The following is a 27,999-nucleotide window of genomic DNA, read 5'->3' as shown; positions in this document are numbered from 1 at the left end:
TCTGTTACAAATCAATTTCTCCCCAAGCTGTCCATTTTTTCTCAACAGATCGAGAATTCCGTCAACATATCTGTACTTTCTGCACATCAATCGTAAAAATTTCATAATTTTTCTGACAGCAAGCGAAGTATTTCGGTCTTTTCGCGATTCCTTGGTGATCAATATGTTATTTTCTCCCAAGGAGACCGACTTTTTAGTAAGAGACAAAGCAGCTGCATTTATCGCGCAGTCGCCATCTTTCAGAGTCCGACTTTTCCTCATGTCTTTGCCCCTTAACGTAATTTCTTTGGCTTAATATCCTAAATTTTCTTCCTAAATGTGACGACTGAAAATGTCCTCGGCAAACAGCAGAAAGAAAGAGTTACAATCATCCGCCGAAGGCTCCAACGGTAGGTACCGTAATTTCCGTGATTTGCATGTGTTGCGTGAATACCATTTGAAGAGAAATTGTCATTTTTGTTGCGTTTCTTTCTTATGTTAGATTTTTTAAGGCGTTTAAGTGAACAGGAAAGTCTGTTCTTTTTCCACCTTTAACATGAAGTGAAATATATAAGAGAGAATGGCTATGTTTCCAGTGTGATGATGTTTTGTTTTGAGAATTGGCGCGTTCATCTCTAGTTTACTGATGAGAGTACATGACACATGTTTTGTGACGATAAGATTAGTCGCCTTTCGCTCATCTTAGAGCAGTTTTACAAGAGCAACTTCGTACAATACCTATCTTCTCAAAATTGAAGAGTTGTAGCTTTATGTTCGCTGCGAAGTGCTTTTTTCTTTAACTTCGTATCGTAAATTTAAAAGTTCGCGGTATTCGAGATCTGGAGCTCGCCGGGACTTGAAAACCGTGCGGGATTTGGGAAAGAACGGCTATTCCTTACGCTTTAAAAACCTTGAATCGACATAAACCCCTTTACGTGTTGAAAAAAACTTCAAGTAAATATTGTTTATTTGAAAAAAGGTCATTTTTTACTCCGACAGTCCACGCGTTCACCGCTATTAAACTGATTTTGTTGATAATCGCTTAATGTTGTTTATTCCGCAAAATTAGAATGTTAGGTTCTATCGAGGAACTCCTTTAAAGGGAGTATTCCTCTTAAATGGGAGGTTTGAGGTATAGTTTTTAGAGGATTCATTTTCCGGATAAATAACACCCTTCAATGTGACGATGCTAGCCCTTTTTTTTTTTTTTTTTTTTACTGTAAGGGTTGGAGGGATTCTCTTTTTACCTCCTAAATTTCTGAAGTTGATATAAGTTTATGATGAAAACGGGTGATCGTTGTAGGACAAAACTTTGAAGTGATTGTGTGGATTATATGGATATTGCCTATGAATAATCTGGAAAGATGTGCACATCATAAAAAAAAAATGTTTTCAATTGAATATCTACCTTTTTTGTCCTTTGCATATTAAATCACCATAAATCACCATTGTCTAAGCCTCATTTATGACAATTAATGTGACTTTTTCAGAAAATGTTAGGTTTTCCCTTAGTTAACAATTCAGTCTTGTAGTAATGAATAGATCTTGGCTTATAACGGGGTGTTTTTTATTTATTTTTGGTTCTTGTTATGCCGAGTCTACACGTACAAAGTTTGGGGTCTCGGCTTATAGCCAAATAAATATGGTAATATCTTATCTTAATTTCAGTTTCATTAAAGCAACAAGAAGAGTATTGACATGGAAACCAGACTAAGCTCTTTTATTGTGGGCCATGGATGCTAACATTTACTTTGCTTTAACCCTTTAACTCCCAGGAGAGATTAACAAATAACTTCTTTCTTTAATATGCAAAAATTATCATGCAAACAGGTCATGAGAATTTTCAAACTAAATCAGGTCAGAGTTGTTATCTCAATCTGACACCAAATTCTCGTAACTTATTTACAAGGAAATGTGTAGGAACTAGAGGGGAGAATTAACAATCAGATGCTAGCAGTTAAAGGGTTGAAGTGACCTTTTTGGCCTTTTTTGATATCACCTGAGCATGTGTGTATTTCATGTCTTAATAGATGGGGATGTTGAGAAACCACAAGCAAAGAAGAGAAGAACTGAGGACCCTGGATCAGCAAAAGGGACTCAAAATGGAAAGAAGTGTAAGAGAGAGGAAGAAAATGAGGTATGTGAGTGTCTATGATGAATGTTACATCTTGTATCTTGTAAAACACCCAGTTTATCTTGATTACATTTATTCCTCTAATGACATAACAATTTAGTCATATTCTAAATTTTCTTGAGGTTGACCCTAATGAAAAGGTTAAAATACTCTACAGGATGATGGGAAAGTCTCAGATGAAGAGAAGTCGGTGATAAAGACAAGTGCAGCCCCAGACAAAGAGCCTTTGTCTGGAGACACAAATGCCAATGATCGCAATAACAAGGATGTAAGTGAGCTGCCAAAGTGAAGATTACTATTATGCATGTTCTTGTTTGATATCCTTGCTTTAAATCTGTTCAAACTAGTTTTATTGTTATATTAGATTATTGAATGAATAACAGACAAAGAGGAATTAAAAATCAAATTATGTTTGAAGAAATCTGAACCAAGAAAAAACGAAGAGAGATTAGGGAGATTAGTATAACTGTGTTTCTATGAGATATTTTTAGATTTGAGAGCACCAGGTGTCTGAGAGTCAGTCCTCTTAACATAAAAATTATCATCAAGATTTGAATTAAATCATCAGTTGTGGTGTTATCAAAGCATAAGTTTGAAACAAATATTGTGCTCTGCCAATTTACTTCATGGTACTGTTAAGTGAAACAGAGTTTCATGCTTAATTTTGAATATTCACCCTTTGGCCATAAAGGCTATACCCATCCATACCCTGATAATGACAGGTAACTATTTACAGAAAGTATTAAAGGAAGTTTACTGAGGATACTGTAAATACAAAAAAAATATATCTGGTTAAGAGTCACAATTTACATGTTTAAAAGTTGAACTCAGTACTAGTAAGAAACAAATTTAATGGAGTGGTGTAATGGGAGATTTATATCCAGGACTTCCAGGTTTCATATGAAGCATCTAAAATTGTAACCACACTGGCTTTCTGCTTCTCCTCTCTGCTGGCTCTTTTCAAAACTTTCCTGGCCTTCTCTTGGAGAGTTAGTTAATTTTGTTCCAGGAAAGCTGCTTAAGAGAGTTTGAAGTGTATCCTGATCAGCTCATAATGTTGCTTATCTTTCAGGAGGAACCATCCAAGGCGGAGGCAGTCGCAAAACATTTTTCTCTTAACAATGTTGAAGTGAATCTGTCAGAAGAGGATGAACAAGGAATGACTTATCTGAAGTTTAACAAACTGATAAGACCCCTGATTGTAGAAGCCAATCCTGGAACAGCACATACCAAGGTGAACTCCCTTCTTGGTGCCATTTGGAGTGACTACAAGAGGAAGAAAGGAATGAACCTTCATTCCTCAAGTACTGCAAGTCCTAAAGGTGGAAGCAAAGCTAAAAAGCAGAAAACTACTCGCAAGTCAACAAAGCCAGCTAAACGAGCTGTAAGTATAGAGTACCTGTCTGAATGTACAGCTTTGTCTGTTCTGAGCTTGTTATATTTAAATTTTGAGAGGTTTTATCTTAGTGTAAGGCAAAAGTCAATGGTGGGTACTGTAGATATGCAGTTTGGTTTAAAACAAAAATGTTATAACAAGACTAGTGTAAGACAAGTTGTATGATAAGCCCATGTATCTTACTGATACTTAAGTAAATTGTACAAAAGGATTTAGCATCAGTCTTGTTTGTGTGGTGCTTTTGTAAATGTTAAGTGCATGAACTGGAGCTGATGCCATCTTGTATTACATCTGACAAACATCAGGTTGCAAAATCATATTTCACTATTGACCCTTCCACTCCAAATATCAAAGTACCAATTTTCACTGTCTACCATACCTTTCACAAAATTTTTTTAACTGAGAATTTGGTCAGCTTAGTAGAAATTTTGTTTTGTTTGCATTACTCTTTTGCTTAAAAATGTGTCAATCCTGTAAAGAGATGTTCCTCCTTGGTCTGTCTTGAAAGTGAAATGGTCAATAGTCAAAATATCAGCAGGAAGATATCAGTAATTGCCAACTGCCTTCTTAATTCTTAAACTCCCATGAGGTACCGAAACAGAATGTCTCCTTACAATATCAAAACAAAATCAAGCAGACACACATTTATTATTTATTAATTATTAATTGATCTAATACCAAATTCTTTGAATCAGCTACCTAACATCATATGAATTGTGTGGCATACAGTAAGGAGAATTAGTTTTGAGATCTTGGGAGTGAAAGGGGTAATGGTGTATGTTGTAACTAGACTTAGGTTGTTTTGGAAATTAATATGTACTGTTTCTGTTGAGTGGATGAAAGAGATCCAGTTAAAGGATCTGAAAAAGCTTTCAAACCTCCCATGTGTGACTTGGGTATAATTCAGAAACTCACCAACTTACCTGCCAAGCCTGGCTTTTAACAGTGTGTGGAAAGATTAAACTTCAATAAAGATAGTCACTCTCAAAGCTTAACAAAAAGTGTGTAATGTACTTAAATGAATTTAGATGACTGTGTGGGTATATCTCTTGATTTGGGTGTCAATATTTTCTGTGCAGAAGGAAGTTGTTGACATATCAGACGATGAGGACTCTGGTCCTGTTTCTGCTGTTGAGGAAGAAGATGACGATGATGATGATGACGATGTAGTCCTCAGTGAAAAAAGTGATCCTTCTAAATCTAGAACCAAGATTAAAATGCTGTTTAAACCAAAATCAAAGGGTAGTAAAGGTTAGTCTGGTGCATTTCAGCTGTCTTTCCTCTTTGCTAGAATATTTTGTTGAAGTAGTTCATTTAAGACTGGTTTTATTAATGAATCTGTGAAACGAAACCAGTGTCATTAAATGGTACGGAAACTATGTACCAGTAAATACATTTCTCTTTTTGTTCCATTTTTACAGGAGATAAGAAAATAAAAGTCTTGGATGATGACAGTGATCGTGGCAGTGAAGCCAGCTCTGGTAGCAGATCAAAAAAGGGTAATAGTACAAAGAGTGGCAAAAGTAAGTCAAACAGGAAAAAGCTTGATGATGGAGTTGATGGGGACAGTGATACAAGCCAGGCTAGTGGAAAGAATAACAAGAAAAAAACTAAGAATACACCAAAGATGAAAAGGGAAAAGGTGATAATAAGCAAGAAAAGAAAGGAGAGAAAGAAAAGTGCAGGTGAAATTTCATTTATAATTTGTTCTCTGACATATGATATAAGTGTGGTATTTGTTTGCTTTCAGACCATTTTAACCAGTTGGTTTCTCTCTTACAGGAAATGATGATGACAATGTGATGAGTGTGGTAAGTTGTAGCCTACATTTTGTCTACCTGATCAAGTAAACTCAATCTTTTTTCTTGGGGTGCATTTAGGTATCCAAAAACTAATTTTACCCCCCTATTGTGGGGGGGGGAGGAATTAGTTTTACTTACACAGAGTTTAGGGCTAGTGGCCACAAATGTCAGCAATTAGGCATTTTTAACCCTTAAGAGTAATAAGCATACAATTTCTTCTTACAATATCACCGCTGAATAACACATTAATGTCATGAGAATAAAGGAAATGATCATCAACTGAAGAAACTTGATTGTTAGACACATTCTCCTCGTCAGCACCTTAATAAATGTACAGAGAACAGTATAGGGAATACGATGTTAAGGTGTGAAGGGTTAAAGCTGGGCATCGTCACCCTTCTTTTCAATCCCTTTTCTTCACATTATTTCTCCTCATCTCTCAAATTTTGCCTGTTATCCATGCTACTCCTACTGTAAATTAGGCAAAGAAGACACCTTTTCTGTAGAATTGTTCAGGAAGACTACTGGTAGAAAAATTATGTAATAAAATATTACCTAATTAATGATGTACATGACAAAATTACAGGCTTCTGATTGGCTGAAAATGAGTACATTTTCATGTAAAATAAGTGCAAAGTTGTAACACAAATGCAAATTACAAATAGCACCCACACGCTTTCAAAATTTCCTCTGTCTTGACTTTCAGTGACTTTTTTTTTCATGTGCATTATTAAAATCATGCAATTTGGTGTAATAAGCACTTGTAAATTATTCAAATACTACACTTCAAAGTGCACTTGCCCTATGCAATTTTGTTGTCTTTGTAAAATTTACTTGTGCTTATTAATACCAAATTGTTCTCAAAATCATGTTATTATCTATACTTAGGTGTATAACTACAATGAAAGAATGAGGTGTGTTTTTTTTTGAAGGATGAGCATCAAGATTACTGTGAGGAATGTGAAGAGGGTGGAGACCTGTTGTTGTGTGACACCTGTACACTGTCATTTCACTTGCGTTGTCTTGATCCACCCCTGGATGAGCCACCACAGGGACGCTGGAGTTGTCCTGTTTGTGTAAGTTGTCACATTATTGTTCAGTCCTCAGTGGGCTGTTTGTTGTATTTTTGTAATGTGTGGAATTGAGGGGTTTTTGGAACATAGCCCTGCAGTAGATTTTTGACCTTGTAGGTCTTTTTTTTTTAAGAACCATGAGCAACAGGCTTGAGGCCTTTTTTTTTTTTTTAATTTTTTTTTTATTTTTATAAAACCTCTAACAAAAATGAGGTCAAACAATTTCCTTATTTTAAACTACCTGTAAAAATGAGCCAGCATAGGAAGGGTTCTGTTTGTTTGTTTGGTTGGTTTTTTTTTTTAAATATTATAAGTTACATGTGAGGAAACTTTTTGATGTGATCCTAATGATTTTTAGAGTTTTTTCCTCTTAATTTGTACTGGTATATAGGAAGATGAAAATACTAGTGATTCCAGTGAAGACATGCACAGCGATTATTGTAGAGTTTGTAAAGATGGTGGACAATTACTTTGTTGTGATAGCTGCCCATCAGCATATCACTTGCATTGTCTGATTCCACCAATGAAGAAAATTCCTGGTGGAGACTGGAGGTGTCCCAGGTGCAAGGTAATGTGTGTGGACTAAATCAATATCACCCATGGATGAACCCATGTTTTGCATTGCTTTTCTTTTCCATAAATCAAACTGACAGAAAAAGTACAATTGGAAAACTCTCGTTTAAGTGGTAAAAGGGATTATTCTCCCTGAAGTGTGTACACAACTGAAAGCAGGCAATAAAATTCTTAATTGTCACCTCCTGCTGATTAGCACATTAATATCATTCTTAACCTCTTTTTTTGTCAGTTTTGGTTTCCTATATTAAAGTTATTTTTTACTTTCAGAGTGAGCCACTTAAGGGCAAAGTAGAGAGAATTCTCCATTGGCGTTATGTAAACCTACCAATTGAAGGTACAACTCTATAATTACACTATTTACACCTTTCATTCTCAGGGTAGAAGTTAATATTGAATGGTTATACTCCTGTGAAGTCTGCCTAACTCTTCATGACTTTGTCTATTGACTTTCCAGATACATTGCTTGTTCCAGGTGACCCACAAGCATTTACTGAACCTGAGGTATGATATTATAAATAGTTAGATTTAATTTATAAACATCAATTATCTTTCACTGCTGGAATTTCCTCTAAAACTGATTGTTCTAAAACTGTACTCAACTTAACTGATGAATCAAAACTGGTCACTTGCAACTGATGTATACTATATTTGGCCTACAGCCATTTCCATTACTGAAAAACTGATCACTCTTTGTAAATTAAACTTCTGACATTTACACTGAGAATCAACTGAGAATGATTCTGATGATGACAGCCACTTAGCTTGTTTGTCAGTAACTTTTGCCTCTTCAGGACTTCTCTCAATGTCAATATAACAATTCAAATGAATGGTAAGATTAAATTACAACACATATTCAGTTTATCTTGGTGGATATTCATTATCTATTTGCAGACCTATGAAACTAGGGAATTCTTTGTTAAGTGGATTGACATGTCCTATTGGCATTGCTCATGGATCACAGAACTTCAGGTTTGGGTTTTGATGTCCATGTCAGTTTAATCTTTGATAAGAGGTATTCTAGAACTTTGCTGATGATGCTATACATTCATATAATACATGGGTATTTCCAAAGGAATTCTGTTCTCTCCCCATCACAAAAGTGTGTATAATACTCCCTTTATCACAAAAATTAAATTCAATCTAAGTATCTTGTTTATATCTACCCTCTTACTTGTAAAGTAACATGATTTGATGATGAGGTTTTTCTGTCATTTAGGCAAGGATTATGGAGCTTCTAACCCCCCAAAGAAGAAAAATGTGTTTTCTTGGGTCCCCAAATAGAATATCATTCTCTTTTGTTGAGCTGTGTGCATCAATCACTAATATCCTGTGATTAATATGTCAAATATCATGGATGATATCCTAAGTGATAATGGAATTAGCTTTGATTAAATGGTCTTGAACATGTGCTTTGATTCTCACAAACTTCAGCTGGAGATCTACCATCCCAGTATGTACCGTGCCTATTTTCGCAAAAATGATATGGAAGAACCTCCACCCATTGATGATGGTGATGAGGACAAGGAAACCCCAGCACATGTGATACAAAACAGTAAAGCAGAAGATGAAAGTAATCTTGAAGCAAGGTTTTATAGATATGGAGTGCGACCAGACTGGCTACAAATTCATCGTATCCTTAGACACAGGTTAGTAAAGATCAAAGGGAAGGCATGCATTTTGGCTAATTTCTTTTTGTTACATTGCTGAACACTTACTAACAAAATGATGTAATCACTATCAGCCATAAAATACTGGTTTGATCATTGTCTAATATATTGTATTGGTAAGAAAACTCAGTATTTTGCCTATTTAAGATGTCTAGGGGATGCACTAGTAAACAAGTTATGGGAGAATGGGGATGTTGTAAGTTGTAAGAGTTTTTCATTTTGTTGGTGTTTGTGTTTTTCTGTGTGAAGTTTTTCTCCTAATAAATTACTGGGAAACAATTTTGTGTGTTTGCCTGACCCTCACCCCAACACCTTTGTAATGATCCCTCCCACAAGGCCATTCTGGTTTCACATGTAGTTCTCTTGTTATTTCCTTATTGGATATACAAACCATTTTTTGTCAGTTTTTACCGTAAAATTTGAATTTGAAAAGTTTTAGATGTTCAAAAGTGAACAAATTATTATAGGTTTTGGAAATATTTTGTCAAGCTAATATCTTACTGGAGAAGTCAGCCTATTAGAGGTGATTGAACTGATCATTCCAGAATTAAAATATGTAATTCAATTCTATAATCCAGAGCTAACAAGCAATCCAAAGAAATGTACTTCGTAAAGTGGCGAGATGTTCCATATAACTTGAGCACTTGGGAAGACCCAGATGATCCTATTAACTCACAAATCAGGTTTGTTAGTTCTCTTTTAAATGGTTTTAACCCATTGACCCCTAAAGAGTGCCTAGCATCTAATTTCTCCAAACAATATCTCTCCTGAGTCACACATCAAGGTCTTGAAGAGAGGAAAATATCATGAACTAAAGAAGCTGTTGATTGTTAGACAAATCCTCCTTGTCAGCACCTAAATAAATTTAAATAGAACAGTATGGAGAATTTGAATAATCTACATAGAAGGGAGTTTCTCTTCATATTCTTATCACTGCCTTGGAAGTAAACTGTAGTTTGGATATAAGCTGAATTAACTACAGTTGGTAGATCTAACAGAGCAACATTGTTTTTTAAAAATGGTTATATTTTCTTTCTTGTCTTTCAATTAATCTTTGTTGTGAAGTGATTTCAAGGACCACATTACCAAGTACAAGGAACTCAGGTGAGATACTTCGTGTTTACCTGTAAAGTTCTTAAATTTTGGATATTTTATCTACAGCTAGGGAGCTAAATTTTTAAACTACCTACTTAAGAAGCTCTTGATCAATAGACAGATTCTCCTCGTTAGGATCTTAGGAACGCCTGCAAGGTGTTAAGCTGTTTTGCCATGGAAATATCCCTGCATTTTTACATTTCTAAGTGATTTTTTTACAGAGATGTTTATGAGAAAAAGTTTGGCATTGGCAAGAAGAAGGCCCAGAAACAAAAGAAAGTGAAGAAACCAGCTCCAACTGGTGATGTGAGTTCAGAACTGATTTTAGAATTTAAAAATTTGACTTTGCTTCGTTTTATTTTATTTCTGTTTTTGTGTAATTTTGACAGTAAAGATAATATAGATTGAATGATTGTTAAGGAATCGGTCTGCATGCCATAATCAGATAACAGCATTACTCATTCTGGCATGCAGACAGCAATATTTAATTTCAATCAGTGATACTTTTATGAATGGGGACAGTTTCTTAAGAAATTGTGGTGCTGTGTTGGAGGTGGAGTATAACGAAAAAAGTTTAGTTTTATTAACTGAATTGATAATGTATTTTGGCCAATGTAGAGTTTGTAAAGCTGATGTTTCAAGTGTCAACCCTTTGTCAGAGCAAAGTTAGTAGCCTAAGTGGCTCTAAAAATTTAAAATGTTAAACTCTATTACTGTACTAATTGTGCAAAATATTAGAAGTATGTATTGATCCTAATTACTCTTTAACTTGCAAATTTAAGAGTGTAATCCTGGTGCACAACAAATTGTTTACAATTACTTTTTAAATGTCTAGTAATTTTTTAGATAAGCATTCTAAGAAGGCCATACTGTTTCTGTTGACTGATAAAGATACAAAATAAATATTCTACCCTACAGATGTTTATTTTCCATTGGAACATGATGTCATAAGAATTTTTAAGGAAAGCTTCGTCTCTGTGAAATCGTAACTTCCATGATTAAATATTACTTTAAAGTACCTAGTTCCTTACTTAATTAGCAGCATTCATCATCACCATCATGAGATTTTTTTCTGCTAATATCACTTGTATTACATGTGTAGGATGAGGAACCTACTTCAGATTCAGATTGCTCCAAAGTTGATAATGCTGATAAACCTGACAATGATGTAAGAGGCATTTGTTTAAAAGGGAACATTTTACTTAATAAGTTGATAATAATATAGAATATAATATGAAATACTGGCAACTGACACCAAATTTTAGAAATGTGGTTTTGGGTAGAAACAAAAAAAAATTAATTCATATATGATCGCTTGCTCTCTTCTGTGAGCAAAAAAAAAAAGATTTGTTAGCAATGATTAAATTAAATTTTTATATTAGATAGAGGAAGTTTAAAAGTTAATAAACCTGCATAACACTTAAATTCCAGCTAGTAAATATAATCTTTCCTTTTGAAATGTTGTTCTCTTGGAGAACTCCAACAAACTGAGTTTAGTGTACTAATCCAGCTTCTTAAGACAAGCACAAAGTTAGTTGCAGTAACATAATTATTTTTGGTCTAAATTTTTTCTAAATGTTGACAGACATTAAAAGAAAATACAATTTGTGGCCTGGCCTGCCTTAAATCTTGCTACAATTTAAAAAGTTTCAAACTAACAAATGAATATAATGACATTGTGAGCACACTTCAAAGTGACTGCTAGACAATTTTAACATGCTTTTGTCAACAACCATTTTTGTTGCTTAACTAAACAGCCTCGTGACAAGTATGAAGAGCAGCCAGACTTCATTGCAGCAAATGCTGGCAAGCTGCATGATTACCAACTGGAGGGATTAAACTGGTTACGGTTTTCCTGGGCACAGGGCACTAACACTATCCTGGCAGATGAGATGGGTCTTGGTAAAACTATTCAGACTATTGCATTCCTGTACTCCATCTGGAAAGAGGTAAGTTCATTACAATCATACTTTTTATACTTAATGATTGTAATCAGTGGTTTCCTTGTTTCTAACTACTTCAAGTCTGTACAGTCAAGATTACTGGAGACAGACTGCCCTGATAGCCAAGGCACTAGATAGCAGCTTGAAAAGCTTAGGGTTTGAGCCTTGCTGTGGGTGTGCACAGTGGTCCTGGAGGATTCACTCATATAGCCCAGCATATAGCTAGGGTTTTAACCTAGACCTTTTGACCCTAAGTTCAGCAGACTTAGCATATAATCACTGAATTTTCCAACCCATCTTATGTACAGATTTGCTAGATTTAAGGTTTGAATCCTGTCATGAATATACTTAAACTAGCCATAGCCTTCCATGATACTGGCAGACTTATATTCCTAACTAACTAAATTAATTTATCTGTTATTACATCTCTCTTTGATCCCTTTTAGGGTCACTCACCAGGTCCATTTTTGATTAGTGCTCCCTTGTCTACAATTATCAACTGGGAAAGAGAGTTTGAATTTTGGGCTCCTGATATGTATTGTGTAACCTATGCTGGTGATAAAGTCTGCAGAGCAACAATCAGGTTGGTGCCAATTTATCGATGAAATGACAAAATGTCATCTTTTTTACAAGCCTTCACTAAGGTAGAAAAATGAGTCCTGGAATGGTAGAATCTGTTTAGTGGAGGTAACAGATGGGGAGGTTTGAAAAATATTTTTCTAATTAGGACAAACATTTATTTCCCTTTAAGATAGATGTTCTATAACTGGGGTCCTGATGTAGGAACATCCTGTCTTCACCACAGCTGTCATGAAAAAAAATCCACTTGAAGCTTTCTGTAACAAGTGTATTTGAGAGTAAAATTAGATTTTATGTAATGTTTCATTCATCAACTGAGCAAGGTCCTTAGTTTCCTGAATATTGCTTATTGAGGTGTTGAATTTTTTTTACAGGAATCATGATTTTTCATTTGATGAAGATTCTGTTAAAACAGGACTGAAACCACATAAATTGAAGGTTAGTGTTAGGCCCCTGTGGTTATCACAGCTGCTTTTTCCACTTCTTGCAGCCAATTATGAGAAGAGTTCTCAAAACCCCTGATTTGGATTTTCTTAAGAGATTAACTCATAAGTTCCTTTAATGTGGAGGAAATCTAAGATGATATGTTGTGTTTTGTAGAAAGATCATCCAGTGAAGTTTCAAGTGCTGTTGACATCATATGAACTGGTGTCCATTGATATGACTACACTGCAGTCCATTGACTGGGCTGTGTTAGTGGTGGACGAGGCGCACAGACTGAAGAACAAGCAATCTAAGGTGATACCACAAATGATATGCAGGACTCTGTTTTGTCATTAGATAACTACAGTTTGCAATGAGATTTGATGGGTAGCAGGGAACTTAATAAAGATCATAAAAATTGTCCAGCTTTAATTATACCATCATTAATGTTTTGTGAATGACAGGACTCCTTACATAAGCTAGTTCTACAACATGAAGCACTTCTCAGTAAGGTGCACAGCTCTGTGTAAGCTAAATATGGGTAGTGGCTGCCCCTCAATGCGGGTCTCTTTTCTTCTCATCATCATGAACAAGAAATGTTCAAATACATAAAGCATTGCCATTTGTAATTTCCATGTGTGTTTTACTTTCATGTACCACAATAGGTTTGATTTCCATAACTCTCTTTTGTTTAGTCTCCATTCAAAGGCTTCTATTTCTAAAACCAGCCATTAGCTGTTGTGCTTATAATTAATGAATAATGTGTTTCTCTTTTTTTTTTTTTTCCAGTTTTTCAAGATTCTGAGTGAGTACTCTATTGATTACAAGCTGCTTCTAACAGGAACACCTCTGCAGAACAACTTGGAAGAGTTATGGAACCTTCTTAACTTTTTGGATCCTAAAGAATTTAGGTATATACCATTTTAAACTCTGCCTCACATATAACTAAATCCCTGATCATATTACTCATATTGTTAAAAAGTGTTTATATTTTTATTCTATTATCAATGTCAAGTAGTGTAATAAATCCATGATTGTTCTGAATTTTTACTGTCTTTTGTTTTGTTGTAAGAATTTTTTTTGTTGTTTGTCTTCTCTAGGAACCAGAACACTTTCCTTACTGAATTTGAGGATGTAGCTAAAGAAGACCAAATCAAGAAGCTCCATGATATTCTTGGTCCTCACATGTTGCGACGTCTGAAGGGAGATGTCTTGAAGGGTATTCCCTCCAAGAGTGAGCTCATTGTCAGAGTGGAACTGAGCCCTGTGCAAAAGTAAGTTTAAGTGAGATGTGATTTTACATTGTGGCAATCACAGCATTACCTTTTGATTTCAAATCAAGAATATATTTGTTAGGGAGTGAAAGTTCTTCCTCATTTTTCTTAGTTCAGTTATTTGGTTTTCATGAAATGGTTTCTGTGTTCCATAGAACTGTGTTTCTGTTTTTTCTTTCATTCAGTCATAGTTTTTAATTCCTTTTTGTTCCTCTGTTATTTAGGCAAGTAGTGATTTTCAATACATGTATACATGTACTCTGTTTTTTAACAGGAAATACTACAAGTATATTTTAACAAGAAACTTTGAAGCTCTCAATACTAAGGGCTCTCACCAAGTGTCTCTGTTGAATGTAATGATGGAGTTAAAGAAATGCTGCAATCATCCATACTTGTTTTCTTCTGCTGCATTGGTATGTTCCTTCACCATGTATAGAGAAAAACTGAAACTTTTATAAATGTAGATAAAAATGAAAAACAGCTGCTAAGATACTTATTGGGTGTTACACTTGTCAGAGCTGTCAACAGGAGCCATTATTTATAACAACTGTTATGGCTGAGCTCACTCAAAGTTGCAGATGAAGATGTCGATTGCTGTTATGTTACACTTGGCTGCTACAAGTGATATCGCCAATGTACCAGCATCTTTGAAACTTAGTGACAGCCCTGCTTGGGAAAAGGTTTCAATAAGGCTTACCATCAGTGAAGACCAAAAATAGGGAAACTGCATATAGGCTTTCAGCAGGCTGCCAGTAGCCGGTTGATAATCTGTTGCTCATGCATCTACTGAGTGTTGACTGATAGAGGAAGGGTATTGTTTTTCACAATGATTTATCACCCCTCAAACTACCATGAATGACCAAGACAGAATTTTTCCATAGAATATCAATACAACTTCAAGTAGCCACATGATGAAAATAAAGGAAAATATTGGACTAGGGGATTATTAGTTGATGCAATACCAAACTCCAAAATTAAATCATAAGAATTGCATGACAGACAGTAAATATAATTTCTAATGAGATCTTGGGAGTGACAGGGTTAAAAGGATTGTTGATTTTCTTTTTCATCAGGAAGCCCCTCGTGGAGCCAGTGGTAACTTTGATGCAGCAGCTCTGACACGTGCCTCTGGCAAACTGGTGCTGTTGGAAAAGATGTTGAAGAAATTACAAGAAGAAGGACACAGGGTTCTTATCTTTTCTCAGGTGGGAAAAAGAGATGGTCGTCTGTGACAATTTCTCAAATGTAGAGAATTGCTGGATCAAAACGGACATGAAATTATATTGATAGTATGAAGTACCCCTTTAATCTTGCAGCTCAGAAATACTAATTGTATAATGCAAAATGTATTTTACTGTCAATGTCGGTTTTCTTGAGAGAGTGATTACAAGTTAGTTTCTAAAGTAATCTGACCTGGATTGCATTGGTTCTGCATCTCTTCACTCTGAATAATTTAGATTTTCCAGATTGACCTGCGTAACTGAAAATTAATACTTAACAGAAATTTTTTTCTCGTACACAGATGACGAGAATGCTTGATCTCTTGGAAGATTTCCTCGAAGGACATGGCTACAAATATGAGAGAATTGATGGAACAGTCAATGGATCAGCGAGACAGGAGTGTATTGACAGGTTTAACGGTGAGCTTTACAGACTTTTAGCCTACCTCTTATTATAAGTGTGAAATGATTTATCTTTCTCCTTAAAGAGAGAGAGAGAGAGAGTGGTTGACAACTAAAAGTGCGCAATCTACGATACGAAAACAGCACTTCATTGCACAACTACAATATTAGAATTCTCCAAGTGGTTTTCATGGCATTCAACCAGACAGTAACCCTCCCCCCTTCCTCACGCTTTCCTCCGCACACAAAAAAGCGCAAAGTATGATTCCTGTTGTGCAGCTTGGCATGAGAGAAGTGCTGAAGCCAGCAGCTTGTCACTATCCTATATTTCTTTTGCGTTTGTTTAATTTTGTTTAGCTCCTGGTGCTCAGACATTCTGTTTCCTGCTGTCTACTCGGGCGGGAGGCCTGGGTATTAATCTGGCTACAGCTGACACAGTGTTCATTTATGACTCCGACTGGAATCCTCACAATGATATTCAGGTTTGTACTCAGACGAAATTCATGACCCTCTTTCATCGATCTCTTTGTGTGTGAAAAGCAAAGACGGGCATGTGGTTTCTCATTTTGTTGTTGGTTAGCTGACTGTTTTGTTTGTTCCATTTTTTATCAGGCATTCAGTAGAGCTCATAGAATTGGTCAGAACAATAAGGTACATTTTAACCTCAGTTATATGTATAAATGTTTACCAGTCTGTTACTTGAGAGAAAGCTTTCTTCAAAATGATACTAAAACTTACAATGACATAGTCTTAATGAAATATTTTTCAAATATTTGGTTGGGACACGCACGTGACATCTCAGCAAAGCAATTCTTTTGATCACTGTGTAGAATTCACATAACTGCAAACGTTTTTTGATTTTTTGAGGAGTCATAAGTCTGAAATTTATTTAGTTATCTTTGTTGATTAGAATCAGAACTACTCATTGGTCGTTGAAAAATATGATTACCATTGATAACCAATGAGTAAATACCTCTTGCCTTGCTTATAAACAAAGCACTTAAAGATGTATATATATATTTTTTTTTCTTTTCCTTATTTGCTTGCGTTTTATCGAGTGTTTTTCTCCCTCTTCCCATAGGTTATGATTTATCGTTTTGTCACGAGAGCCAGTGTTGAGGAACGTATCACTCAGGTAACTTTTTTATGGGGACAAACTAAGGAAATTTGTCAAAATATATGGGGACTGAGTATTGTGGCTGAGTGTGTATTGGACTTACAACGTTATATGTTTTTAAGCCTCTGTCAAACAGGAAAAAACTTTTCCTTTTTACGGCGATTGTTCAACATTTCATAGAGAAGCACTGATGCTACATGAGACAGCTAGTAAAACAAAATGAAACAAGTGAACAAAAAAGAAAACACGTGTTTGGAAACATTGTGTCCACCTTTTTCCTACTGTAGTGTTGATAGGTGTACCATTTCTCTTGGCCCGAACAACTAAATCTTTATGTATGAATTACCTGCTAGGTTGCTAAGAAAAAAATGATGCTGACGCATCTGGTTGTGAGACCTGGCCTAGGATCAAACAAAGCAGCGGTGATGTCCAAGACCGAACTTAACGACATTCTCAAATTTGGCACCCAAGAGCTCTTTAAAGATGATAATGCTAAGGATGGAGGTAAGACTTGTGTATTTGACTCACTCGAAATTTATTGTTAAAATACTTTTGAGGGAGTAGGGTGAAATTCATTGTTAGCAAAATTGTTGGAAATAAAGTTAGAGAACAATTTCCTTCCGTCTTGTTTGGTAACGTTGAGCTGTTATGACTGATTTTTGTAGGCTCCTTTGAAACACTTAACGATATCGGACACGAGGATAACCTTTCGCCTCCGAAATGTAACTTGTTTGCGAATATGCTCTTGTTGGGAGAACTGTTTTTGGTTTTTGAATTATTGCCATCTATGTACTTGACATTACTTCGAAACTGTAAAGAGAAGATGCAGTTTTGTTACTTCTGAGTGCGAACGAGTTTACTTTGAAATAGCTGAGTTACATTTTAAAGGCTATTTTTTGAACCGGTTTTCAAACGCTTTGATTTAGACTCCGGTGACTCTGGACGTATCGATTACGATGAGAAAGCTGTTCTTTCACTGCTGGATCGAACCGGCAATCATGGATCAGAGGCACCTCCTGATGAAGACAAAGATATGGCTAATGAATACCTTGCTTCATTCAAGGTAAGAGAGGAAGTCGGGGTCTTCAAAAAAATATGTTACTCTCAATTAGTTGATTAACAATTTTAACTGCCAATTATTTTGACGGCTGAAGTGTGATAAACTGTAAGAGTGTTATTGTTACTGCGTCGAAGGTTTGAAGTATAGAAGAGAGTGAATCCAAGCAGTGCTATTGACATTTAATGAAACTAACCGTCTTTTTCAATTTACCAACCAACCTTACAACTCTAACAAATCTAACAATACCATTATAACTAGTTCATAAATTCTCTCAACACTCGGCCTATTTGTAACTTAAGTTTGACATACTCGCGGCCATCGTTGTTGTATAATAACTTACACGTAGCACGCATGTCAAATGAGAAGTCTCAAGAGAATGGCAATTTCTATGGCTGTTTTCTTGTGAGGACTTCTTTAGCCCCAAGTGTTTGTATCCATATCTCCATGATTACAAACTCACCGCTTTGACATGCGACATAAAAAGGAAGTTATCAGGGCCTGTAGCCTTAGCATTAGACTTTCAGGGTAGTATATCACTTCCACAGTACTGTAGAATAAATATTCTACAAGTAATGCATGGTTCTATTATTTTTGGTGTCTTTTCAAGTTAAACAGATACTTCGTTGAGACATGCAAACATAAAACCAGTATAAGTGAACCGGCATGGCCTGCAGCCTTACTGTTAGACTGTGTGGTAGTATATGTTCACATAGTTACTGATCAGCAGCCACCTACTCATCTTCCAATTGTCAGTAATGATAAAGATTCCTACCTTGACTCTTGAAGCGCTTTTCGATTGAGTGTCGTCAAAACAAAACCATAGTAATCACAATGGCCAATCAGATGAAAGTAAATACCTTTAAGAGCCAATGAGAACCAAAGTAAAAACAACAAACCGCCTAAAGCGCGGGAAAACGCGGGTAACCCAGTCACGACTTGCAAGTTTTTTGGACCAATCACAGAGCGAAGTAAAGCAAAACCAAAACACTCCCGGATTACTTTCGATACTCAATTGAAAAATGCTTTAGTACAGATACATAAAAAGTCAACAACCAGAGATAAGAGCATAAGAAGCAACGAGTCGTTTCAGTCTAGGATCAGTACTACTCTATTACTAACATTAAAGAACTGTTAACCAGTTTTATTCATCGAAAGATTTTGGTAGATTTAGTATAAATGTTTACTTAGTTTTTTAAAATTTTCCTCCTTTGCAAACCTTGACAAGAGTCCTAATTTTTTTCCCTTAAGGTGGCAAGTTATGTCGTGAAGCAAAAGGACGAAGATGTCGAAGTTCTCAAGGTATGACATTATGCCTTGGGAGTTTGTAACGGACAACTCGTTCAAATGTTCTTTTCTTGCTATCCATCAAATACATTGTTTCAGAATCGAGTGTTAATCGTTGTGTAGCAACACTAATTCGAATGGAAAATGTGTTTCTTTCGATGTAGTTTCAGTTACATTTTTCTTGTGATGGACAGATAGGGTAGCCGTCTCGTTGTTTAACCAAAGGAAATATCCGTGACATCCATAACCGCTGTCTTTTTTTTGTTTGTTTGTTTTTGGCTACTTTAAAGTATGATTTTGGAAGGAAGCACCCAGGTTTGTAATCGTGTATGTTGACTATGTTTGTTAACAGCAAGATGCAGAGGCTGCCGACCCTGATTACTGGGAAAAACTCCTGCGCCACCACTATGAACAGTTCCAAGAAGATGAGGCAAGGCATCTTGGAAAGGGAAAGAGGATAAGAAAACAGGTAGAGTTAAATAGAATGTAGCACTGGCAGGGTTGTTATGCAGTGCTCCTCGTCTTGTGGCTTATGTGAAGATCGACTTGCGGCTTTTTTCTCTTTACATGCAGTTTCAATGCCGAACCAAATATTAAGGTCATAAGAATAAAATATACGATCGCCATGCAACGGAGCTTTTGACTGTAAACAAATTTTTCTTGTCAGTACCAAAGGAAACTTATAGAGGACATTATGTAGAGTGTGCACTGTAACAGCGAAAGCGTTATCTTTTCAACTCCGAATTTTCATTACACAGCTAATACACAGCAGCACCAGGTTGAAACTAAAAACATCGATAAAAGTTAAGTTGATTAAGATAAACGAATTAGAAACAAAAATGAACATGAACGAAGCCTAATCTCTAACTGCTGCAATAGCGAATAAGTTTCAAGTTGAAGAAGACTTCTAGATAGAAAACTACGCCAAGCGTGACTTAAGGTAACTGACTTGAAAATTGATTATGCGTTAAAGAAACCGGCTTTAAATACCAGAGAACTGCGAAATTACGCGCATTATGAGAACCGTGTATAAAAGGTGTAGCTCACGTAAAAAACGTTAACATACTTAACAAAAAACACTAACGAGGAGGTTTGAAAAACTGAAGGACGAATAAATAAATAAAAATTAACAAGCGCTTTAAATCCTACATGCACACTGACGAAAGGGTGCAAAGAAATGTCTCTTTGACTCAAAAATCTTTCTTTCATAGGTCAGTTATGTGGACGGAGGCATGGAAGATCAAGAGGAATCAGGTATACTTTTTGTATTTTTTTTTTCCTGGCTCCTGCTCATTTTTATGTGGAAATAAAATGTGCATCTTGAAGCACTCAGTTATCATGATAATTCATAGGCAGATTTAAATCTGGCTTTTTTTTTTTTTCTGGCTTTTCATTCATCTAACTCTTTGCCTTTTTAGCTTGGACCAACAATCTGTCAGACTACGACGACGGGGAATACAGTGACGTCGAGGAGGAAGAATCAGATGAGGAATTCAACCAAAAATCTGAAGGTAACGAGCATTCTCAAATACATATTTTTGTCTCTCTCTTTTTTTTTCTTTTTTGCCGTTGGTAGTTTGACCGTGTCTTGTCCACTATAGGCCGTCAGCGAAGAGCCGCCCGCGGTGCCTCAGATAAAGATGTTACTCCACCTCTCTTGGCCAAAGTTCAAGGAAACTTAGAGGTACAAGAGACGTTGAATCAGTTGGGGTTTGGATTTCTGTCCATCCACTTAATATTTTTGGAGAATAAGCTTTCTTAACAAATATTCTTACTGCATTTTAGAGGTGGAGTTCATGGTGATTTTTTACGTAGTGCCTAGCCATCTTCAATTGGTAGCTTGACTCTTTTTTAAATCGTGAATGTCAAACGATTGAACGATTTTTTAATTATCAAAACAACGATGAACAAAGATATCTTTTCACAATTAAATTGTTTTCGAGGCTCCAATTTCGTTTGTGAAGTGTGTTTTACAGCTAAGCGTTTTCCAATTTCTCAAATTGTGGGCACCTGTGAAATTTCCTTAGAAAAGAGACTGTAAACTGCTGAATGAAGTCTGGCCAAAGTCCCCCGCCATATGTTGTAAATGCATCAGAGCATATTAACATGGGGAATGCGCTCGACAAATGCATCATCAACATCATTTGGTTGTCATCGTTTGGTTTTAGGTGTATGGTTTCAATTTACGGCAGCGAAAGGCGTTCCTGAATGCTATCATGAGATATGGTTTGCCTTCACCTAAAGGTTCTCCTAGGTCCCAATGGTGAGACTACCTTATTCTTGTAGTATTAAACCTTGTTTACTTGTCTATTATTACCAGTTCTTCCTTATCAACCCTGAACACGCTAACATCAGTTAGCAAGTTCCACTTTTCTCTATAAATTTCCTATAGTACTTTAAGGAGAATTTGTCTGACAATCAAGATCTTCGTGAGTCTGCGATCACTTCTTTCATTCTCACAACGTTAATGTTTGATTCAGGGTTGATACTGTGGGAAAAATTAGCTTTTTATCTCTCTTAAAGGTTTAAGGATTAAGGTTAATCTCTTTGGCTCTTTTTAAGGTTTGCAAGGGATCTACGCGGTAAATCAGATAAAGCTTTTCAGTGAGTAAAATTGTTTTATTTGTTCTCTTTTCAACAAGTTCGTTTCTTTGGATTTATATATAACGACCTATCTCGTCTTACGACGTTTATCCTCACGACTTAGTAGACTGTATATGACTGCCGATCTTTACGAAAGAGCCTTGGCATTAGTTTACGTAGTAGATGCCAAACATTTTCTGCGATTTCTCGACCCGCAGGGCGTACGTGTCAATGTTTCTGCGCCACTTGTGTGAGCCGGGCACAGACAATAGAGAGACGTTTAACGATGGAGTGCCCCGTGAAGGGCTACAAAGAACACAAGTGCTGACCAGGATAGGCATCATGAGCTTGATAAGAAAGAAGGTAGGTACTGACTCAGTGTCAGGGACAACAGCTGCCTTGCACGGCTATAATAACCGTTCGTTATGCAGTAAAATTTCCCGACCTGGATAGAGAAGTTTTTGTATATCTGACTTTGTGTGGTCAATGAGAATTGTTCACTTTTCGGTCTTAACCATCTTTCGCAAAATTATGTTATTAATAATCATTTGCATCATACCCTTATGTCATCAGGTGGAAGAGTTTGCTCATATTAATGGTTGGGAAGCTTACCCGGATGAAGAAAACACAACCGATAAGTCGTCAAGTAAGACCTCATCAAGGGTCTCCACACCTATAGGGGAAGTCGACAGCAAGAAGACTGAGGCGGAAGTTAAAACGGAGGCGAAAGAGGCAAAGACAGAAAAAAAAGAAGATGAGGCTGCTGAAAGCAAGCCTGCAGCCATGGAGGTTGATAAAGATGAACCGGGTATGAAATCAAACTTTGTCTTAAAAACTACTTCAAGCCACCTCTTCTCACCGATTACCAGACTTTCCTGCTCAATTTTACTGCAACTTTCACTCCTCTTCGTTTCGCTTTTCATTATTTTTAGAAGAGTTACCATTGGTTAATATTCACTTATTGCGCGCTCGTGAAATATCAGATGTCAATTACTGTCGGAAGAGCAGTAGTTGCATCCGGATACGTCGCTGAGCATGCAAAACTATGAGGAACGATTTCGTAGCTCCCTGCAGTCATAAATTGACAGTTTGCACAACGTGTTCTGAACTCAATCCAGTACCTTTTTCATTGTGAAGACTCACTCTTAGTTTGCGGCTTTATTTTAATTCCGACAGAGCAGAGAAAGTTTTCGATTTGAGATTTGTGGCAGGTGAAGAATTTCTGGAAAATTAGGTAGAGCCGGTTTCTTTGTCTCACTTGAAACATTTAACTGCTATCTTTTCAGTTAAAACAACTGAAGACGAAAAGAAAGATGGGGTGAAACAGGAAAGTGAGGATTCATCCAGCCCCACCGAAGACGAAGGTAAAGACAGCAAAAATGAAGGAGACAAACAGAACAAAGCGGATGAAGGTTAGTTTTAAATTTATCAAGATTGAAAAGCATTACAGTGAGTTTTACTTACATCTTTAAAGCTCTAATTTTGAGTTGAATTCTAACACAGTTGTACCTCCCCATGATACTTCTTTCCTGATGGCATGTAACATTGAACATCATATATTTTTCGGGTTGAACCCCGCCCATATGCAGCAGCCATACAAAAGAAGCTATTTTTCTCTTCTTTAAATCTGTAACAGTCAGAGGTGGCAATGAACTGCTTGGAGTACTTGACTTAAGATGGAGATGTCTGGTTTCTCCATTTAGGCCCTTAAAAAAATATGCCAAAGTATGCGAGAGAAAGTCGCCGTTAACCATATAACCACAAAGTAAGGTTTCCATAGGAAATGCTGTATGGTACCTTGCGATGGATCAGTGTCTTGTGCAAGAAGATAAGCAATGATCTTAGTTGCTTGCAGCGACCGAAACGTGGATGAAATACATTGCCACGGGTTACTTGGCTTGTGCGCCATTTTCTTGTATGCTAACTTTTGCAATGTTACGTGACAGGCGAATCTAACACGAAGGAGGAATCAAAGATGGAGGTGGACGCACCTAGCCCGAAGGTGGCTTCTGGGAAAGATCAGGTCAAGGAAGATTCGTCAGACAAAACAGAGCCTATGGAGATTGAACAACAAAAAGACGAGAAGTCTTTGGAAGAAAAGGACATGAGCGGGGATAATGACGAAAAAGACGATAACACTGTTTATTCGGATAAAGTTATGGCAGAAGAAAATTCTAACTGTGAACAAAATGACGACAAAAATGTTGATTCTGATCACAAGAATGGTGAAAATAACGGAAATGTCGATGAGCCCAAAACAGAATTGGAAGAGTCTAAAGCTGAAGGTGAGAAGGATTCGTCAGACAAAGTGGACGATGACAAACCGTCAGAATCACCCCAAGACACGGAAAAGCCAGCTGAGGAAAAGGAGCCCGACGACGTAACAAAGAAGCCATCAGAGGCAGCTGAAGAGGGCGAGAAGAAATCAGAAAAACCTCATTTGGACGACAATGGCGACAAACCTTCAGATGAAGCCGACTCGGCTAAAGAGGAAATGAAAGCCAACGGTGCTGCTGAACCAGACCAGAAAACAACAGAAAAAGTCTCGGAAAAGTCTGAAGCTGCCGTGAAAACAGAAGAAACTGCTGTGAAACCAGAGGCAGCAGCAGCGACAGTGAAGCAGGAGAAGTCCACTGAAAAATCTGCCGTGTCTGGCAAGGCAGGAGGCGCGCTTGGTGATCAGCGTCGCTTTATGTTCAATATTGCAGATGGAGGATTTACTGAGCTGCACACTCTGTGGGAAGTAGAGGAGAAGAGGAAATGTGATGATATCTGGTGGAGATGCCATGATTACTGGCTACTGGCTGGCGTTGTTACGTATCCTAATTATTTCTCACATAGTTTATCTTTAACTTTGAAAAACAAATATTTCTATTCACCCTTTCTCGCTGTCTTCTCACTTGAACGCTCTAAAGTCGAAAACTTTCATACATTTTTTATTACATGAAAGAGTCGTTTATTTTTTCTGTGTAGTGAGATGAGCTGATTATAATATGTGGAGACGCACTCTCCTCGCCATTCAAATTCAAGGAAGTTTTCATGCAATTACACTTGCGTTTTAAACGTTTAGATCCGCTGTCAGTTATATCTTGTTTTTAATAACGACTCGCTTCAGGACTTCTGGTATACGGTTTCCTTGACTGAATTGCTGCCTCTAGACACGGATATGGTCGATGGCAGGACATTGCGAATGATCGCAAGTTTTCTGTGATAAACGAGCCTTTTAAGAACGGTAAGCTTCCTAAAAGCCTGCATCTGCTTGCCTTAGCATAGCAATTTACATAGTCCCAGGGCCGAAAAGGGAAACATGTAGAAGCACTTTAAGAAATGCTTGTTGTTTTAGTTTCACAAGCGCTGTTAAGATGTTGGAGATTCCATTGCAACTACTTGGTCTTGTGACACAGGGCACGAAACTTCTCTGCATTGTCCGACCAAAACCGACAGAATTCTGTTGTTCATGTTACTGATATATTTTTTTCTACTAACATTTGGTATTGTTTGTGTTTCAGTCACTCTGGAATATAAGAACCGGTTTATTGCCCGCCGCTTTAAGGTAACGTTGGGGAAATGTGTATTCCTGTTGTCCCTATCATCGTTAAGTATTATTATTGTGTCGTTAAGTCCGCTAGTTATACACCTCATGTTCACTCGTAGTACCTTATTAGTTAATGTAACAGCGAAGTTGCGACGTGGTTCCAGTGTGAAACGGAAGTTCACTTCGGCATAAAATTGATTGAATTGATTTGTTTTTCGCCTATTATACCTTAAAGCTATTGCTGGTGCTAGAGATTTCTCAAAGCACAGAAAATCGTCTAACCTTCGGCTTCTATTTGATTTTTAGTTATTAGAGCAGGCTCTGGTGATTGAAGAACAGTTGAGGAGAGCAGAATCCATGAAGCTCAGACAAGACGCCAACCACCCAGCCATGGCTCTCAATGCACGGTAAGCAATATGGCAAAAATCTATCTGATGCATTGATTTCTGAGGTTAGAGCGAGAAGTAACGAGCGCGAAGTTTAGCAAGTCTGACCCACACGCGTGTGTTACCCGCGTTCCCGCCGAGCGTCCACTATATAGAGTATTACTGACCATTTTGTCAAGGGATCAAGAAAGGAGAGGGTGAAGTCAAGAAGTCCGGTACCAGTCTGCGTTCAAATTTAAAGTGAACTGGAATAAGTGGAGTAAATAGATCCTTGCTTTTTTTCTGGTAGTCAGAGTTTGTTCTCTGTGCACTTTACAAGAATTCAGCTCTTTCCATCCTCGCGGACATTTTTCTTATCTTTTTTTATCATTATTGTATATTCTGCTTCCTTTTCTCTTCACCTCTCTTCATGCAGTTGCAATTATGCTGCATTGATTCTATAGAAATAACGCAGTAATGACTAGTGTTTGGATCCTTGTACAGGTTTGCGGAGTTGGAATGTCTGGCAGAGAGTCATCAACATCTTTCTAAAGAGTCTTTAGCAGGAAACAAGCCGGCTAATGCTGTATTACATAAAGGTTAGTGTACCTGTTACAAAGAGTTTGCGCCATTGTTTATGTGTGGTGCAGAATGGAGATTATTCTCAATACATTTTCACAGCTCAAACATTACTCTAGTAAATACTTCTTGAAGTGATAGATAGTCGACTTAGAGGCGCGTCCTAAGGGGCTTGAAGTTGAAGGTGATTTCGGCGCTAGCAAACTTATCATCCGAATCAACATAACTAACACAATTTGAAGTAAAGTTTCCTGGAATACAAAAAGGAACAACTCTTGCGAGAGTAGATTCGGAGTTAATCATGAACGCCAAGAGGTTGGAAGAAGGAGTGGATGGGAACTAGTGAGAATTAGCGTCAAAATATTAGGAAGATATGGAGGATATCTTTCAAATGAATTGCATTCAGTTCTCGATATATCTCCCAAAATGCCATCGCTTCATTGCTTTCAATAAATTAATCTTAGAGGTACAGCAAATTGCATAGAGGTTTGTAACTTCGTTTGACGGTAATTTAAAAATTGATGAAAACGTTTCAAGGAATGGGTTCGAGTACAAAGTAGACCTTGTACTGTTTAGTTTTATTATTTACCAAAGTTATACTTACTTTACAGTGCTTAACCAGCTGGAGGAGTTGCTGTCCGATATGAAGTCGGATGTCAATCGGCTACCTTCGGCTCTAGTCCGAATGCCACCGGTCACAGCTCGACTTAACATGTCCGAGAGAGGAATCCTTAGCCGCCTAACGAAACGTGAAGGGCCACCACCCAATGTCACGGTATCTGGAAATCCAATGCAGCCTGCCCCCATCCCTACCTCAGCGGCTTCAATTCCTATCCAACCCAAGGTGCAGCCGCTGGTACTTGCCGGAGGACCTGTCATACCTCCTGCTCCAGGTGTTAAGGGAAGACCTCCTTTCCGGTTCAATGTACCACCATTGTATTACCCATCCGCAATGTCAAGTGGCAGTGCCACCCTAACAGTTCGTCCCCCTCCCCCTACCACCCTGCTGCTTCCTGCCCCCACAACAACGGTGAAGTCCGGATTGGTGCAGTCAGTGCCGAAACCCAGTTCTCCTCTGATAAGTCATCACGTGAACTCTCCTACACCGACGCAGTATGTCACTACCCTCATCACTAAACCGGCGGGTAGTGCAGCGGTGTCAACGGTGCCTCAGCCAATATCAGGTGCTGTGAGTTCAACTCCTCCTCTGACTCCCGTCATTAATAGTGTCTACAGTCTAAGCACAGGGAAAACTGGAACGGAAGCGCAACGCAGCTCTACTCCTCCCTCGTCTGCCATCGGGGCTGGTATAGGAAAAATGCTTAGTAAGAAAGCAACTACACTCGTAGAAAATCAAATTACTTCTATTATACGTAGAGAGGCATCTGCTATGGGTCTGATATCTTCGTCTAATCCCAGCTCCCCCTCGGCAACGGAAACACGCGCTTCTCCCGGACCGAAGCAAACTGCTCCCCAGGCTGCAGAGGAATCCGACCAGAAGCAAACGACGAAGGCTGGAGAAAAAAGCGACAAAGATCCAGACGTGATTTGTTTGGATTGATGTAGAGATGATCGCTTCAGTCGCTATTCTTACAGTTCTTATCAGTAACGTAAAGTGGCAGCAGCTGGCGTGCGTTTCCCCATATGATTTATTACTATTTTTAATGTTATTTTGACTTAACCGTTGTACTTGAAAGTCAAATCTCGTGCGCCTTGTAGAAATGAAATGGAAAACTGGCTTTGATCCAATAAAGGTTACATCAATGCTGCTGCTGGAAATAAAGTCTTCTTTTTATCCCCTTATATGGAGTGTAATATGAACTGTAATATGAACTGTTTTTGTTCTTGCTCTGGTCAAAGGTTTCTGACTGTAGTGTTTCCTTTGCGTCTTCTTTTTCAGTTCCTTTCCATTT

The 27,999-nt window shown here is 37.4% G+C and overlaps 1 protein-coding gene across 2 annotated transcripts; it reads left to right on the top strand.

The window, feature by feature from the left end:
- Positions 1-34: 34 nt before the first annotated feature.
- Positions 35-27,869, top strand: LOC113672175 (ATP-dependent chromatin remodeler CHD4). Of its 2 annotated transcripts, XM_027188452.2 has the most exons (47): positions 35-389; positions 2,010-2,116; positions 2,271-2,381; positions 3,186-3,497; positions 4,589-4,760; positions 4,931-5,194; positions 5,292-5,320; positions 6,244-6,387; positions 6,776-6,952; positions 7,228-7,294; positions 7,415-7,461; positions 7,852-7,929; positions 8,392-8,606; positions 9,206-9,310; positions 9,693-9,731; positions 9,944-10,028; positions 10,825-10,890; positions 11,480-11,671; positions 12,112-12,248; positions 12,619-12,682; positions 12,845-12,982; positions 13,457-13,578; positions 13,768-13,941; positions 14,216-14,354; positions 15,015-15,146; positions 15,464-15,581; positions 15,921-16,045; positions 16,176-16,214; positions 16,645-16,698; positions 17,034-17,184; positions 17,607-17,743; positions 18,989-19,039; positions 19,377-19,493; positions 20,236-20,278; positions 20,443-20,535; positions 20,626-20,708; positions 21,193-21,287; positions 21,587-21,628; positions 21,826-21,970; positions 22,181-22,415; positions 22,894-23,019; positions 23,554-24,424; positions 24,766-24,839; positions 25,117-25,160; positions 25,449-25,549; positions 26,012-26,106; positions 26,698-27,869. In XM_027188452.2, exons 1-47 carry the CDS (start codon positions 332-334, stop codon positions 27,645-27,647), a joined length of 6,963 nt encoding a protein of 2,320 aa, XP_027044253.2. In that variant the 5' UTR covers positions 35-331; the 3' UTR covers positions 27,648-27,869. The 2 variants fall into 2 exon arrangements, with proteins under 2 accessions (XP_027044253.2, XP_089037180.1); XM_089181054.1 differs by lacking the exon at positions 10,825-10,890.
- The last annotated feature ends 130 nt before the right edge of the window (positions 27,870-27,999 follow it).

This window comes from Pocillopora damicornis, chromosome 8 (assembly GCF_964200805.1).
Source record: "Pocillopora damicornis chromosome 8, jaPocDami1.2, whole genome shotgun sequence".
In the NCBI taxonomy this organism is placed as follows: Eukaryota; Metazoa; Cnidaria; class Anthozoa; order Scleractinia; family Pocilloporidae; genus Pocillopora; species Pocillopora damicornis.
This window is presented reverse-complemented; position numbering and strand designations above follow the sequence as displayed.